The 18711-nt window shown below is 36.2% G+C and overlaps 1 protein-coding gene across 1 annotated transcript in view; it reads left to right on the top strand.

The window, feature by feature from the left end:
* The window catches only part of LOC101887776 (myb-like protein D), an 84286-nt gene extending 67634 nt beyond the window's left edge, over positions 1 to 16652 (top strand). Inside the window, exon 3 of the mRNA XM_005177797.4 lies at positions 13009 to 16652. Within this exon, the coding sequence (XP_005177854.1) occupies positions 13009 to 14796 (1788 nt within the window). The 3' untranslated portion in view covers positions 14797 to 16652. The remainder of the gene's footprint in view (positions 1 to 13008) is intronic.
* The last annotated feature ends 2059 nt before the right edge of the window (positions 16653 to 18711 follow it).

Below are 18711 nucleotides of genomic sequence, written 5' to 3'. Positions count from 1 at the left end.
GCCAAACGGTAGCTTCCTTAATTTTTATATCCTCCACCATACTATCGAGGGTATATTAACTTTGTCATTCCGTTTGTAACTCCTCGAAATACTCATGGCAGACCCAACAAAGTATATATATTCTTGATCAGCGTAAAATTCTAAGTCAATTTAGCAAAGTCCGCCTGTGTGTCTGTCTGACTGTCCGTCCATCTGTCTGTTGTAATCACGCTATCTTTCGAACGAATTGAGATAGCCCCCATATAACGGTACCTCCCGATATTCGGTATTTTGATGATTTTAGCGACATTATTCACCGGAATTGTTTCAAATTTGGTATTTGAGATTCGTAATGGATACTACAGCCTATGACAGAAAATTGTCTGTGCAGGTCCACGTTTTCATATAGCTCCCATATAACGGTACCTCCCGATATTCGGTATTTCGATGATTTTAGCGACATTATACGCCGAAATTGTTTCAAATTTGGTATTTGAAGTTCGAAATGAATAATACAGCCTAAGACAGAAAATTGTCTGTGCAGGTCTACGTCTTCGTATAGCCCCCATATAACGGTACCTCCCGATATTCGGTATTTTGATGATTTTAGCCACATTATTCACCGGAATTGTTTCAAATTTGGTATTTGAAGTTCGAAATGGATAATACAGCCTAAGACAGAAAATTGTCTGTGCAGGTCTACGTCTTCGTATAGCCCCCATATAACAGTACCTCCCGATATTCGGTATTTTGATGATTTTAGCGACATTATTCACCGAAATTATTTCAAATTTGGTAGTTGAAGTTCGAAATGGATAATACAGCCTATGACAGAAAATTGTCTTTGCAGGTCCACGTCTTCGTATAGCCCCCATATAACGGTTCCTCCCGATATTCGGTATTTTGATGATTTTAGCAACATTATTCACCGGAATTGTTTCAAATTTGGTATTTGAAGTTCGTAATGGATACTACAGCCTAAGACAGAAAATTGTCTGTTCATGGCCACGTCTTCGTAGAGCCCCCATATAACGGTACCTCCCGATATTCGGTATTTTGATGATTTTAGCGACATTATTCACCGAAATTATTTCAAATTTGGTATTTGAAGTTCGAAATGGATAATACAGCCTAACACAGAAAATTATCTGTGCAGGTCCATGTCTTCGTATAGCCGCCATATAACGGTACCTCCCGATATTCGGTATTTTGATGATTTAAGCGACTTATTTCACCGGAATTGTTTCAAATGTGGTATTTGAAGTTCGTAATGGATAATACAACCTGAGACAGAAAATTGTCTTTGCAGGTCCATGTCTTCGTATAGCCCCCATATAACGGTACCTCCCAAAATTCGGTATTATGATAGGTTTAGCGTCATTTTTCACCGAAATTGTTTCAAATTTGGTATTTCAAGTTCTAAATGGATACTACAGCCTGAGACAGAAAATTGCCTGTGCATGGCCACGTCTTCGTAGAGCCCCCATATAACGGTACCTCCCGATATTCGGTATTTTGATGATTTAAGCGACATATTCACCGGAATTGTTTCGAATTTGACATTTGAAGTTCTAAATGGATACTACAGCCTAAGACAGAAAATTGTCTGTGCAGGTCTACGTCTTCGTATAGCCCCCATATAACGGTACCTCCCGATATTCGGTATTTTGATGATTTTAGCGACATTATTCACCGGAATTGTTTCAAATTTGACATTTGAAGTTCGAAATGGATACTGCAGCCTAAGACAGAAAATTGTCTATGCAGGTCCATGTCTTCGTATAGCCCCCATATAACGGTACATCCCGATATTCGGTATTTTGAGGATTTCAGCGACATTATTTAGCGAAATTGTTTCAAATTTGGCATTTGAAGTTCGAAATGGATAATACAGCCTATGACAGAAAATTGTCTGGGCATGGCCACGTCTTCCTATAGCCCCCATATAACGGTACCTTCCGATATTCGGTATTTTGATGATTTTAGCCTCATTTTTCACCGGAATTGATTCAAATTTGGTATTTGAAGTTCGAAATTGATAATACAGCCTAAGACAGAAAATTGTCTATGCAGGTCCAGGTCTTCGTTTAGGCCCCATATATATGTATCTCCCTATATTCGGTATTTTGATGAGTTTAGGTACAATACCCACCGAAAAATGTTGAGATGTCGTATTTGACGTTCGTAATGTATGCTCTAACCTGTGACAGAAAATTGTCTATGCTGGTCTAGGTCTTCGGACAGCTCCGATATAACGGTACCTCCCTATATACGATATTTTGATGATTTTAGCTTCATTTATTCACTATTTATTTAAAGTTTCAAATTTAAATATGGTAATGGCTCAACGTCGTATAGACCCCAATATAAAGCCTATATTCGGTATTTTTAAAATTTTAACAGAATTTTTTCAGAGATTTTATTTTTTGAAAATTTCCAAATTCGTTCCAAATGGTGGAGGGTATTCAAAGTTCGTCCCGGCCGAACTGGCTGCTTTTTAACTTGTCTTTTTTTACAGTTTTTTTTTTTTGAAATCTAAAATTTTCAAAATCAAATTCCCTTAGGAGTGCATTTTCTCTTTACTTTTCTCTCAGGGTAATCGAATATGAAAAGTTTGGTTTTTACCTTATCATCGAACACCTCTTATTTTAATCATTCCAAGAGAAATAAATTAAAAGTACTCCAAACATTTATCTCTCCACCTCTAATATACTAGACTGTCTATAAGTCCATACCGTACCCTTTGCCTGCCTACCATCATCGTTTTGATGGCGGGTGGGCTTTCTTCCTCCCTCCCTCCCTCACTCACATTCATTCCAGCCGGCTAGCATTCTGGTGCATCTATTTTGAACTTGAGTTCAAGGCCTTTTGTTGCCTGTTGTGGTGTTTGTTGCTGCCGCCGCCGCCGCCTCTAGACTGGTGGCTGCAACTTGAAATCAAGGCCTTTTTCTGGTGGTCTGTTGCTTTTGTAGATCGTTTGCAATTATCTCGCGCCTGATTATTTACAAAATTCATTTATAAATATTTAACAGGAAAATAATAAAGTGTGTTGTTGTGTTTCTCTCATTTTTTTATTTTGCCATATTCATTCTGATGTGTGTGTGTATATATTACCATAAAGAGCAAAAAAAAAAAAATACATATGTATTTATAGTATATATTTAAATAATTTATATTATTTTATTTTTTATACCCTACACCACAAGGTGGCCGGGGTATTATGTCTTTGTGCATTTGTTTGTAACAGGAAAAAGGAAACGAGATAGATCCATAGTTACTTTTGAGGATCTGCATAGAATCACATTCTGAGTCGATTTATCCATGTTCGTCCGTCCGCCTGTCTGCCCGCCCGTCTGTCTGTCCGTCCCTCTGTCCGTCTGTCCATGTAATTTTGGGAAACAAAGTACAGTTCGCATTTATTACCCGATCCAGTTGAAATTTTGCACAAATCGTTTGTTTGGCCCAAGGACGAACCCTATTGAAATTGGAGATAATCGGTAAAAATTTAGATATAACTCCCACATATATCTTCGTCCGATTTGCCGTTTATTGTGCACCAAATGTCTAACATTTGTCCAAATGTGATGGAATTTGGCACTTACGACCGAACTGAGTCTAGAAGCTAGTATGTCAAATTTGATGAAGATCGGTTCAGATATAGCTATAGCTCCCATATATATTGTTCATTCGATTTGCTATATTTTTCGGGTACAGGTCGCATTTATTGTCCGATCGAGATGAAATTTTCCAAGCAACATTTGTTTGACCCAAGGACGAACCCCATTGAAATTGGAGATAATCGGTCAAAATTTAGATATAGCTCCCACATATATCTTCGTCCGATTTGCCTTTTATTGGGCACCAAACGTGTAATATCAGCTCGAATAGTATGGAATTTTGCACATACAACCAAATAAACCCTGAAAATAAGTATGCCAAATTTAATCGAAATCGGTTCAGATATAGCTATAGCTCCCATATATATTGTTCATCCGATTTGTTATATTTGTTAACCACAGCCGTAATATGCACTCCGTAACAACGATATTCAGGGAAATATGTGAAATACAGCTCAGAAATATATTTCCCAAATTTTATCAAGATCGGTTCAGATTTGGATATATCTCCCATATATAACTTCGTCCAATTTACTTTTTATTGTGCACCAAACGTCTAATATTTGCCCAAATGGCATGAAATTTGGCACTTAGGACCCAATTTAGTCTAGAAGCTAGTGTGTCAAATTTGGTGAAGATCGGTTCAGATATAGCTATAGCTCCCACATATATTGTTCATCCGATTTCTTACCCATAGCCGTAATATACACTCCGTAACAACGATGTTCAGGGAAATATATCAAATACAGCTCAGAGAAATACCTTTGCTAAATTTTATCGGGATCGGTTCGGATTTGAATATATCTCCCATACATAACTTCGTCCGATTTACCTTTTATTGTGCACCAAACGTCTGATATTTGCCCAAATGGGATGAAATTTGCCACTTACGATCGAATTGAGTCTAGAAGCTAGTATGTCGGTTCAGATATAGCTATATCTCCCATATATATTGTTCATCCGATTTGTTATATTTCTTACCCACAGCCGTAATATGCACTCCGTAACAACGATATTCAGGGAAATATATGAAATACAGCTCAGAAATATCTTTTGCCAAATTTTATCAAGATCGGTTCAGATTTGGATGTAGCTCCCATATATATCGCAAATGGGCAATGGACAAGTCCGAATTTAAAAGATACAAATGCTTCGGCTAATTTAGTCTTTTGAACTTTAAATTACAATTATAATCATAGCCGGTATGATTGAATTCTCCCATAAAAACTTTTAATTATTATGCGGAGCTCTACTAAATTAGCAAAGTGGTGTAGGGTATCATAAAGTCGGCCCCGCCCGACTTTGAGGCTTTCTTTACTGTTTTTTTTTTTTATGGATATTTTCCATACTTGCAAAATCATTGTCAATCCATATCACAAATTGATAAAAAAAAGTGCACTTCACTTGCCACTCTATCTAAGTTTAATGACTGATTAAGAGAGAGAGAGAGCCCATAGGGGGAGAGAGAGTGAAGAGAGATAGGGTGTGCAAAAAAAAAATCTACACAAAAATCAATGACCCAACATGGTCATCAATCAAAAATAAAATTAACCCTCCCCCGCCCTTCCTTCCATCCATCCTTCCTCCTTGTAATGCAAATTTCCTCACAAGTTAATGACATTTTATTAATATTTTTGTTTTTATTTGTTTTTTGTTGTTGTTGTTTTGTTGGTAGTACATTAAATACTTAAAACATTTTGTAAATGCATAACAACAACCAACTGTTTACCTAACAATGGAAGTTTAAAGACCCCGTGGGCCTCAATGAAATGCAATAATGTTGTTGTTGTTGTTGTTTTTGATGTCTTTTAACATCTGGAAAACACAGAGACACGAACACACACACACACACCGATTGTAATTCCTGTTAATGCCAAGGAGTATTTTGAAAAAAAAAGAGGAGAGGGTTGGGGGATACTGATATTGAGTAACTTACCTCCAAATTATCTTTTACAATAAAATTAACAAAAAAAAAAATAAATGTAAAGACTTTATTGCTAACAACCCCCCAAAAAATGAGGCCACCGTAATTTTTGTTGTTGTCTTTTTTTTTTGTGTAATTCATTGCGTCAATTGATAACCTAGATAATGCGAATTACATTAAGTGTATCAGTTACCAGATGTTCACACAAAAAAAAACGCAGAAATTAAATAAGACGAGGAAAAAAATTAAAACCAATTTAAATCAGTTTAATGAGATGCAGCACCTAAATTTGTTGAATGTTAAAATAAAATCTTATCATTTGCAATGTAATTTTTTATTTTTATTATTTTTGTGGAGGTTGTGTTTTTTTTTTTTTTTTTTTGAGGCCAAAGAAAAAAGAAATGGAAGAATAAAAATATATATAAAATTTAAAATTAAACCAGTAAAGAAAGTCTTAAAGTCGGCCCCGCCCGACTCCCTACAGCTCTTTGCTAATTTAGTAGAGCTCCACATAACAATTAAACGTTTTTATGGGAGAATTCAATCATACCGGCTATGATTATAATTGTAATTTAAAGTGCCGAAGCATTTGTATCTTTTAAATTCGGACTTGTCCATTTGCGATATATATATGGCAGCTATATCCAAATCTGAACCGATCTTGATAAAATTGGCAAAATATATTTCTGCCGATGTATTTCATATATTTCTCCAAATATTGTTATCACAGAGTGCATTTTACGGCTGTGGGTAACAAATATAACAAATCGGATGAACAATATATATGGGAGCTATAGCTATATCTGAACCGATCTTCACAAAATTTGACATAATAGCTTCTAGACTCAATTCGGCCATAAGTGCCAAATTTCATGCCATTTGGGCAAATATTAGACGTTTGGTGCACAATAAAAGGTAAATCGGAAGAAGTTATATGTGAGAGCTATATCCAAATCTGAACCGATCTCGATAAAATTTAGCAAAGGTATTTCTGAGCTGTATTTCATATATTTCCCCAAATATTGTTGGTACAGAGTGCATATTACGCCTGCGGAGGACTAGAATAACAAATCGGAAGAACAATATATATGGGAGCTAAAGCTATACCTGAACCGATCTTCACCAAATTTGACATACTAGCTTTTAGACTCAAATAGGTCGTAAGAGCCAAATTTCATTCCATTTGGACAAATATTAGACGTTTGGTGCACAATAAAAGTTAAATCGGACGAAGTTATATATTTGGGAGATATATCCAAATCCGAACCGATCTCGATAAAATTTAGCAAAGATATTTCTATGTTGTATTTCATATATTTCCCTGAATATCATTGTTACGGAGTGCATATTACGGCTGTGGGTAACAAACATAACAAATCGGATGAACAATATACATGGGAGCTATAGCTATATCTGAACCGATCTTCACCAAATTTGACATACTAGCTTCGAGACTCAATTCGGTCGTAAGTACCAAATTTCATCCCATTTGGGCAAATATTAGACGTTTGGTGCACTATAAAAGGAAAATCGGACGAAGTTGTATATGGGAGACATATCCAAATCTGAACCGATCTTGATAAAATTTAGCAAAGGTATTTCTCTGAGCTGTATTTGATATATTTCTCCAATTATTGTTGTTACAGAGTGCATATTACGGCTGCGGAGGACAAAAATAACAAATCGGATGAACAATATATATGGGAGCTACAGCTATATCTGAACCGATTTTGATCAAATTTGGCATACTTATTTTCAGGCCTAATTTGGTGGTATGTGCAAAATTCCATACTATTCGGGCATTCCGTTCCATACTATTTGGTGTACAATAAAGGCAAATCGGACGAAGATATATATGGGAGCTATATGTAAATTTTTACCGATTATCTCCAATTGCAAGAGGGTTCGTCCTTGGGCCAAACAAATGATTTGTGCAAAATTTCATCTGATCTGACATCGACCTGATTTTGGGTCAATAAAAATATTGTTGTCTGTCAAATTTAAGGTGGGTCGAATGGTTAGATCGCAATTAATGAGAGTTACAATCATTCACAATTTTGACCCGTTGTGTGGGAGGTACCAATAACAAATCTTGTGTTGATAGAAATATTATGATGTGCCAAGTCTAGATGGAATCGCATTTTAATTTCACGTTTTATGAGCTTCATGGATATTAAACATGTTGACCCTTTCTGGGGGAGAGGTACAAGAAGGGGTGGACTGATATTTTCCATCATCACATCGGACTTTGGGTTAAAAAAAAATATTGTGATATGTGTAATTTGAAGATAAACGGACTCTTACATAGTTGTAATTATTCCAAATTTTGATTCTTTGTGGGGTATTGTCCATTTTCGCACCTGTTCTAGCACTGATGCAAATATTAGGATTTTGCAAAGTTAGAGCAAAATCGGATCATCCTCTCTCTTTCTGGGAAGTAAAATATTTTCATTGAAAATGTTGACCCTTTTGTGCGGGAGGTACCAGAAGGAGTGGACCGATATTGCCCATCTCCAAACTCGATCTAGGTTTGACAATAATATTACGATGTACCAAGTGTGGATCAAATTGGTTACTCTCTTCGAGAGTTATCGTGCTCACCAGCCAGACAGGCAGACGGACGGACGGACGAATGGACCGAAACCCCTAGATCGACTCCAAATGTCCTGAAATGGATATTGACCAAAAGGACATAGGTTCTAAAACCGTTATTTCAATGAGCCACATTTTGACCTTGTGCAAATGATATACACCCCCTCTAGCCATATGGCTGAGGTTGTAAAAAAACAATGCAATCAGACAGTGAAAAAAATTGAGAGAACATAGATGTGTGGCTCTCTGCAATTTATAGAGAAATGTTTGCTTTGTGTTCAAGAGACAGGTAGTTTTAGTTCACATAACTTGTCTCTCCCTTGCTCTCTCTCTCTTCCTATTTCTGCTAAAAAGCTATCGTAATAATGAGTATTTCAAATGCTCTCACTTCATATTCGTGTATTTTGGAAAGCTCTTAGCGAATTTCTATGTTTTATAAATCAAATTAAATATGAATTGAGCCACCTTTCAAAATATTTGAACGAGAGTATGGACAATTTTGTGAAAATATTTTAATGTCTTAAACATTTTGCATTAGCTCAGCTCTTATAATTCTCATTCACTTTACAAAAAGTGAATTTCACTTTGGCACAAGGATATTGGGTCTCTTTAATTAATTTATTTAGTTTTGAAAATCAGGAATTTTGTGTAAAATATCAAATTGAAAAAAATAAATTTTCTCTAGACAAAATGGTTTTACTTGAATCCGCTCATTTCTTATAATTCTCATTCACTTTACAAAAAGTGAATTTCACTTTGTCACAAGGATATTTAGGGTTTCTTGAGTCTCTTTAATTAATTTATTTAGTTTTAAAAATCAGGAATTTTGTGGAAAATAACAAATTGAAAAAAAAAACAAGTAAGCAAAGGCTACAGTCGAGCGGGCCGACCGTTGAATACCCTACAACACTACAATAAACGATACAGTTTATATAGGCGAGATACTCGAAAGAATTCCACAAGATATTGTGACAAATTATAAAAGAAAACCATCAGGTTTCGTTCTCTAATTTTCGAATAATAGGAACTTAAACTAATTTGCTCATTTCCTATTTATTGGTAGATGTTGCACTTAAATGGTCTTCCTAGATCTGGAACCAATATTTCCCAAAGACCTATAATCTCTCAGAAGTGGCAAAAGATTAACATTTATTATTGATTTTTGACTGAATCGCATCTATATGAGATACAGACATTTGACTATATTCTTCAACGAAATCAGCGTTAATGAAATAGTCAGAAGTGCGTCTTTCCTGTATTTGTGAATTCTCCAAAAAGTCTCTGGAATGGACATTTTCGTATTTTGTCTACAAAAGTTGGCAAACTCCTTCACACATTGAAAATTTTTGGATGGCCATCCAAAACTGCTTGGCTTTTGCAATGTCCGGTAATCCCTATTCAAATGTGCGTGAGGATCGGGCGATAATTACGACCTGCTGACAATTTTGCAGTTTTTTGGTCCATTTCAACCCCTAAATATAGGGCGATCATCTCCAAAAAGAGTAGGCTTCTATTCTGACCCTCATCTGATCCTCATGCAAAATTTCGTTAGGATCGGTCCATAAATACGATCTGTATATGATATCCTGATATCCTAACTACTCAGTTTTGTTAGCTGTAGAAATATTACCAAATGTTTAATTCAAAATGAAAATATGCCAAAAATATGACAAAATTGAAAAAATATGAGAAAATATTACAAAATCAATATTTTCATCTTTAGAGAGATATTTTTATGCGATTTTTTTTGTGAATTTTTTCAGCAAAAAAGATATGGTCTATTTTACCCGCTAAATATTATCCGATGACCACCCAAATTGGTAGGCTTCTTCCCCGCCCTAAACTCTAGGAAGATCCATATATACTTTCCTATGTGGGAAACCAATATTTCGAGGTGTTACATAAATTCTGGCCCAATCAAACTTATAATACCCCCAACACATAGTGTTGTAGGGTATAAAAATAAATTTTCTCTAGACAACATGGTTTTACTTACAGCCGCTCATTTCTTATAATTCTCATTCACTTTATGAAATGCAAAATTTCATCTAGACTTAAAAATATGTGTTGAGTTACATATAGTATTTGTTAGTTTTAATTTCATTATTGAGAATTGCATTTAAATTGATTTTTTTTTCAACAAAATGTTGTCATTTTTCAATGCAAGTGTTTCTGTTTTTGCCCAGAGGGTCAATGAACCACCTATTTAACTTTTATTAGTAATCTTATCATAAGCTTTTTTCGCTGTGTGTGTGTGTGTGTGTGTGTGTGTGAATGATTTTTTTTTTTCGTTTTGGTTTTGTTATTGTTATTATTAAATACTATACATTGTATATTTGATGTACAAACATATGTATGCACTTAAATAAAATAGGGACACAGAATGTCTGGAGAAGTTCTCCACAAGATACTTTCGATTTTGGGTACTTTTTTTACCCGGCTCGGCTAGGTGAGTGTGAAATTTTTTGGGTTTGTGCAATCAATGGCTGGCCTAGAAGTTCATGGAAATGGCAGAGAAAAAAAATTTGTTTACCTTTTTTTGGCAAAGAAAAAAAAAACCCACACCAACAACAGACCTGAAAATAATATCAACTACAACAACAATAATAATAATAATGAGATAACATTCTAAATATACTTAAGAACACGTCAAATGAAATTAAATTTAGGAAAACAAAAAATACTAAATATTTGCTCTTGAACTTGAGTCCAATGACCTCGACACATATAATTTTTTTTTTTTTTTTGGGGGGGGGGGTGGGGGGGGTATATGAGTGGGCTAGAAAGTAATCTCACTCTCATGTGTGTATGAGTGTGTGTGTGTGGGTGTGTATGATTTTTTTGTGAGGCAATTGGTGAGATTGGTGTAAATTTGTGGTTCGGAGGGTGGTTTTTTATACCCTCCACCATAGCATGGATGGTATATTTAGTTTGTCATTCCGTTTGTAACATCTCGAAATACAAATTTTAGACCCCACAAAGTATATATTTTCTTGATCAGCATAGAATTCTATGACGATTTAGCGTTGTCCGTTCGTCTGTCCGTCTGTGGAAATCACTCTAGCTTCCGAACGAATTGAAGTAGATTGATAAACTTTTTGCTCAAATGTATGTTATGTCTGCAGGACTTTTGGTATTGAAAATGGGCCATGTAGGTCCACGTTTTGGTATAGCCCCCATATAACGGTACCTCCCGATATTCGGTATTTTGAGGATTTTAGCGAATTTTTTCACCGGAATTGTTTCAAATTTGGTATTTGAAGTTCGTAATGGATACCACAGCCTAAGACAGAAAATTGTCTGTGTAGGTCCACGTCTTCGTATAGCCCCCTTATAACAGTACCTCCCGATATTCGGTATTTTGATGATTTTAGCGAATTTATTCACCGGAATTGTTTCAAATTCGATATTTGAAGTTCGTAATGGATACCACAGCCTACGACAGAAAATTGTCTGTGCAGGTCCTCGTCTTCGTATAGCTCCCAGATAACGGTACCCCCGATATAATAATCCAATTTTAAAAATACAAATATTTGCATCAGTTCTAGGTCAGGTGCAAAAATGGACAATATCGGTCCACTCTATCAAGTACCTCCCCCACAAAGGGTCAAAATTTTGAAATATTATAACGCTTATAAAATGTGATGTAAGAGTCTGATTGCCTTCGAACTTTCACACATTTCACAATATTTTTATTAACCCAAGGTCTGGTGTGGAGATGGAATATATAGGTCCACTCCTTCTGATACCTGCCCCACAAAGGGTCAAAATTTTGAATATCCATGAAGCTCATAAATCGCTGAATTAGCATCCGATTCCATTCCGACTTCGTAAACCTCAATATTTCCATCAACACAAGATCTGTTATAAATATGGTAGAGATCGGACCATTCCTCCTGGTACCTCCCCCACAAAGGATCAAAATTTTCGAATAACCGATCGTTTATAAAATCCGAAATAAGTATCCAGATCTCTTCATATATCACACATCCTTTTATTTATACTAACACAAGATCTGGTATGAAGATGGAATAGATCGGTCCACTCCTTCTGGTACCTCCCCCACAAAGGCTCAAAATTTTGAATATCCATGAAGCTCATAAATCGCGGAATTAGCATCCGATTCTTTTCAGACATGGCACATCTGAATATTTCCATCAACACAAGATCTGTTATAAATATGGTAGAAATCGGTCCACCCCTTGTGGTACCTCCCCCACAAAGGGTCACAGTTTTGAATAATCATGAAGCTCATAAATCACGGAATTAGCATCCGATTCCATTCCGACTTCATATATCTCAATATTTCCATCAACACAAGATCTGTTATAAATATGGTAGAGATCGGACCATTCCTCCTGGTACCTCCCCCACAAAGGATCAAAATTTTCGAATAACCAATCGATTATAAAATCCGAAATAAGTATCCAGTTCTCTTCGTATTTCACACATCCTTTTATTTATGCTAACACAAGAGCTGGTGTGAAAATGGAATAGATCGCTCCACTCCTTCTGGTACCTCCCCCACAAAGGGTCAAAATTTGGAATACACTTGAAGTTCATAAAACGCGGAATTACCATTCGATTCTTTGCAGACATGGCACATCTGAATATTTCCATCAACACAAGATCTGTTATAAATATGGTAGAAATCGGTCCACCCCTTGGGGTACCTCCCCCACAAAGGGTCAAAATTTGGAATACCCATGAAGCTAATAAATCGCGGAATTAGCATCCGATTCCATTCAGACTTGGTATATCTCAATATTTCCATCAACACAAGATCTGTTATAAATACTCCATAGAGAATATTCATAACATTAGTCCAAGTATATTTAAATATTCGAACATTTGGATCTAATTTTCCATTTTTGTTTTTTTTTTTTTTCATTGCAGACCAAAAAACACTCCCCCGGCCACATAAAACGGCCCATGAATGCATTTATGGTGTGGAGCCAAATGGAACGCCGCAAAATCTGTGAAAAGACGCCCGACATGCACAATGCCGAGATTTCCAAGGAGCTGGGCCGTCGCTGGCAGCGTTTGAGCAAGGAAGAGAAACAGCCCTACATTGTGGAGGCTGAGAAACTGCGTCGCCTGCACATGATTGAGTATCCCAACTACAAGTACCGGCCCCAGAAGAAACTGGCCCGGACCACTTCGTCGTCGAGCAAACAGGGTGGCCAGGAGAGCAATGAAAGTTCCGAGCTAAATTCAACGGCCTCGCCCCCGGGACCACAGAAGTCACAGCAGGGCAGTGGCGCGGCCAAGCCGGGTCGCAAGGGTAAGCGAGCGGCTAGCAATGGCAACGGCAACAACAGCAGCAGTAATGCCAATCAGCCAAACTTCGCCAACAACAATAACAATGATGGCACCCCACCCTACAAAAAACAACGCCATAATAGCTGTAAGTCCCTGAATATGAGCACCACCACCGATTACGAGGACGATGATGAGGGATTGATGGGCGGTTGTTGTGACACCCCTCCCAGCACCAGCCATCATTTGGAAATCAGCACTAGCTATTTAAATGCCACAGCGGGCAGCGATTTCCCTCTAACCACCTCAAACTCATGTTACAACAACAACAACAACGCCGATGAACAGCCACAGCCACACCAACAAAGATTACCCACCCTGGCGGATCTAACGTCTGGCACGTTACACTTCAAGACCGAAGATGATGTGATTGGTGGTGAGCAGGATGTTTTGGCCATCGCCGATGACATGATGATGACCAGTTCGGTGTTTGGTTTAGATGATGGCGACTCTTCCGATTTGCATAACTCCTATGGCACACACAACCACCACCACAACAATAGTAGCCACCTCAATCACCAACCCCAGCACCCACATCATGGCATTGTCAACATCGATGCCAATCTTCATCCTGCCAGTCAACAGCAACCGAATGTTGACCCAGCAATGCAGTATTCCGATATGAATTTCCTTGATTTCTATTGCAATGATATGTCTCCGACTGCCTCCAACAATAACAGTAACAGCAACAACAACAATAATACAACACCGGCCGCTGCGGCTGGGAACTGTGGACTGGACGAGGAGGTTGGCCAGGACCAGCAACATTACACAATATTGGGCTGTGGCAGCGGCTGTGAAACCAACAACAACACACAGCTTCATCACATGTCATCATCCCAACAACAACAACAACACCATCACTCCTTGTCCAGGTTGGGGTCCCAACCCACCGTAACCGTGAACTTTGTTACAATGAACAGCAACAACAGGCATTGCATTAAATATGACAACACGTCCACATTCCATCTCGACTCATCGGCTGCTATCTTCTCCAGCAACACCAACAATACCGACCACAACAACACAACATTGGCGGCGAACACAGTCATCATATCACCCTCACCAGATGAATGCTGCAGCCCCCTACTCAACGGTGCACCCCACTCGCCTCAGCTGGGCGGCATCTGTCACCCTTCACCCCTGGTGGGCGGTGGAGTGATCAGCATCAATGCCGCCGGCCTTTGTTCGGACCCAAGGGAGAGCGTGTCCCTGGAGACCCTCACAACGGCCACAAACGATCTTAGTTCTTTAAATGTCGTCGATACCCACAATCGAACGCTGTTCGATCTCACGCACGACGATTTGCTGCCACCACAAGCGACGAACAGCCATTTGGAATTTGCACACCCATGGACCCTATAAACAGCTGCAGCAGCAGCCGCAGCGACAACAACAAACTGTCATTTGTGTGCATTCTCTCAGTTACTCACTCACTCACTCATTCGCACACACAATCAATTACTCCTACTCCCAGGACAAACTAATCCAAAGTAAGGAGTTTGAATTTTTTTGGATTTTAAAAATTTTGTAATTAAATCAGAGTTGGGAGTTGCAATGACCAAAATCAAAAAAAAAAAATCGAGATGTGTTCCCCTTAACACGCAAATGTCCCCGAGGGAAATTTGTGTGAATTAATGCCGGGGGGGAAAATACGTCAATATTTTTTGAAATGATTTTTTTTTTTTGTGTTAACAGTTCCCAGCTTCCTTATTGTAGAATTAGTTCGCGAACACAGTTTAACAGGCCAAGGGCGGGGAGGAGAACATCTCATGTTATGTGATAAAATGAAAGCGGTATCCATTGAAGAGAGGAAAATGCTTGTTTTGGTAAATGAATTGTGAAAATATCCGTATCTCTCACTCTCTCTCTCTCTCTCTCTCTTTGTTTGAAGATTTGTCTTGTCTTCTTTTGAAAAAAAAACATACAATTTTAATATTTACCAGTCTTCCGAAAAATGCTCTCGAATTCGAGCTGGAGCTCTCCTGGGAGTACAAAAAAACGAAGCAAACAATTTATATTTTTCAGTTTCGCTCGAATAAAACCGAGCATGCTGATTTTTCAAATAGGAGTGATTCGCTTCCACCCAGAAGAAAACCCCATATAAAACTTCCATTTTTGTGCAATCTTGCTCACGAGCAAGTTTTTGTCCCGAGTGAAAACGAGCAAATCGGTGCTACGCTTTTAAATAAGAATTATTTTTTTTTTTTTCAATTCTAAGTTATCATCCCAGAACAAAAAAATAATATATTAACTTCAAATAATAATAAATGTAGACTCCACTTCCAAAAATCAATTGTCAATATTTTTGGGATTATTTTTTAGTATGCGTCGACAAATAACAACAAATTGACTCTCTCTTTATGCCTCTCCTATCTTATTATTATTATTTCAACGAAAAGTGCCCGGAAGTGACATAGCGGTAACATAAAACAGAGTGTAAGCATGATTGAAGTTTATTAAAAGCACTCTCAAACTCTCTCTCTCTCTATCTCTCGTTCTCATGGAAGATGAGATAGCCTGGTATAAGGGAAAAGAGAAATTAGAGCAATATCTAAATATAAATAGTACAATTCCGTTTGGATTTTTCTCTCTCTCTCTCTCCCTTTCTGCTCGTCTCTCTCTTTCATGATCTTACAAGTGTTTATGGTTGTCATTTCAAATAATCATATCTCAGGAACTAACGAACGGATTTTCATGATTAATATCTCATATGAAAGGGAATTGAGAACAGTTTTAGACTAATAGAAATCTTCAACAATTTAATCATTTTGACCTATTGCTAAATAAATAAATACAAAATGGGTACCTATTTTTGTCTCTTTCTTTTTTTTCAAGATTTTAAATTTAATTGCTACCAACCCAATTATTCTGCTTTTAAAAAATCCGCATTGCTTTAAACTTAAATTCCAAAAACCATATTTTCTACATTGAATGCCAATTTTATGTGGAAATTATTTATCTATTAAATTGTCGGTTACAAATATCCATCGCTGCAAACCATAACTATTGAAAAAAGTCAATAAGCCTCCAGGCTTTTGAATATTTTTGATTATTCTTATTCACACTTGGAAAAAATTAACTTTATTTATAAATTTTCTAATATCAGAGTAACCGTCCCTGCATGTAAGAACAATTTTCAAATTTATTCTCGTTTCCAGAAGTTCCATCTTTAAAAAAAAAAATTAAATTGACTTTATTTAACTGTAATCGCCTTTTTTGATTGCCAATAAAAATAGTCATTCTATGTTAATAAAAACGAAAACAGAAATTACTGGGAAAATTAAGACTTTCCAGCCCCTGCTTAGCAAGATTTATGTGATTTTATCGAAAGTATTTTTCATTTTTCTAAAGCCCTTTGGAATCATTAACTTTTTATTATTATTATTTCTCAATTCCGAACATCCATCCCTGCAAATGAGAAAATTTTTGAAAGTATGTTTACTTTTGAAATAATATACTTTTTATTAAATTTTTTTAAACTTTTTGTTTCCATTTCAGAAGTTCCATCTCTGATCATGAGATTTTCAATAATTATGTGGAAATAATAATTATTATGGGAAAATTCATATTGAAAAAAGGACTTTGACATAATAATTATTTACACGTATTTTTTTGGAAATCTCCAAATCAGAGATGGAACTTCTGAATTGTAAACAAAAAGTAATTTTCTTTGAATTAATTTAATTTTTTGGATTAATTTTAAAATAAAAGCAATTAAAGCCAAGCCTGTTTAGGAGTTATTGGCGTGATCTGCTGGAAAGTATTTTTTTTTTTCTAAATCAATTTTTTTTTCTAATCTAATGTCACTTTCCAGCATATGAGAAGAATTTTCAAACTAGATATGTTTTCAATTATATTTGAAAACTATTTTTTTTTCAAGGGAATATTATCCCTTTATGTTTTTTTTTTTTTTTGTTGAAAAATAAGTTTCTGTTTTCCATCCCTGATCATGAGATTTCTAAAACTACCAGTAAATAGTTACTACAGTAAAATCCGTCTTTGATCCCTCGAAGTTAATAAAATCAAAAAGTTATTTCTACACTAATTAAAACTTTCCAACCCTGATCAAATCGAAAATATTTTTGAAAATTAATTGAGAATTATCCTTAAAAAAACTTACCTTTAAAAAATCGGAATGCCATTTTAAAACTACATTTTCAGAAAATAAAATCGAAAATACTTTCTGGGCCATTAAAACTTCCCAACCCAGCTTAGGAGCTATTGGCGTGATCTCATCGATATTGTTTAGCTTTTTTGCATTTCTGTGATATTTCCAAAATCCAAATCTGATATGTTTTAATATTTTTTATCAGACTTATGTCAGAGGTTCTTCGGAACCTCTCCTATGAAGGGTCCACATTATCCAAAATGATTAATAAAACGAATTTATAAAAAAAATGTATAAAACTAAGAGCAATTGGACAGGTCTGGTTTTTTAGCAGCGCTGGATAAAGTGAGTAGGGAGACAGAAGCAGGGAGGCAACTGACAATGAGAGTTTTTGAAGAAATCCATCAGATTTTTTTTAACAGAATACTGGTTTTGTCGTGTGGTAGTTAATTCGAGAGAGAGAGAGAGCGAGGTATATTTATAGAAAGAGAGGCATATTAATTAATGTTAGCTCTTAATAGAAAGTTAGAAACCAAATGGATATAATTTTATATTTTTCTTCGTGTTATGGCAAAAATCTTAAGGCCAAAGAGAGCGAGAGAGAGAACTGGTAATGAATAATTTCCTATTTTTCCCATAGAATTCCGATTTAATTGTCTTTTATGAAATTATGGAGAGAGTTATTTCGAGAGAGAATGAGTTATAGATAAAGCAATCAATAATTGATAAATAATTCGAGAGAGATAGAGCGAGTTATAGAGAGAGAGACAGATCAATCAATGATAGCTACTAAGATAAAGTTAGAAACCAATTGGAAATAATTTTATCTTGTTCTTTATGTTATGGCAATTATCTTAAGGCCAAGAGAGAGAGAGAGAGAGAGAGAGAGAACTGATAATGAATAATTTGCTATTTTTCCACATAATTCCGATTTAAATTATGGAGAGAGTTACTTCGAGAGAGAGAGAGAGAGAGAGAGAATGAGTTATGGATAGAGAGAGATCTCAATAAGTGATATTATATTCATGTTATGGCAAATATCTTAAGTTAAAAAGAGAGAGAGAGCGTGAGAGCGAAAAAGAGTAATTGAAAAATACCCTAGGCAAAACCTCTTAAAAGTACTGTACACAATTCAAAATAAATACCTTAAATAAGAGACTGTGATAACA

This window comes from Musca domestica, unplaced genomic scaffold (genome assembly GCF_030504385.1).
Source record: "Musca domestica strain aabys unplaced genomic scaffold, Musca_domestica.polishedcontigs.V.1.1 8, whole genome shotgun sequence".
NCBI lineage: Eukaryota > Metazoa > Arthropoda > Insecta > Diptera > Muscidae > Musca > Musca domestica.
The sequence above is the reverse complement of the archived record's forward strand: the minus strand, read 5'-3'. Positions and strand labels throughout refer to the sequence as shown.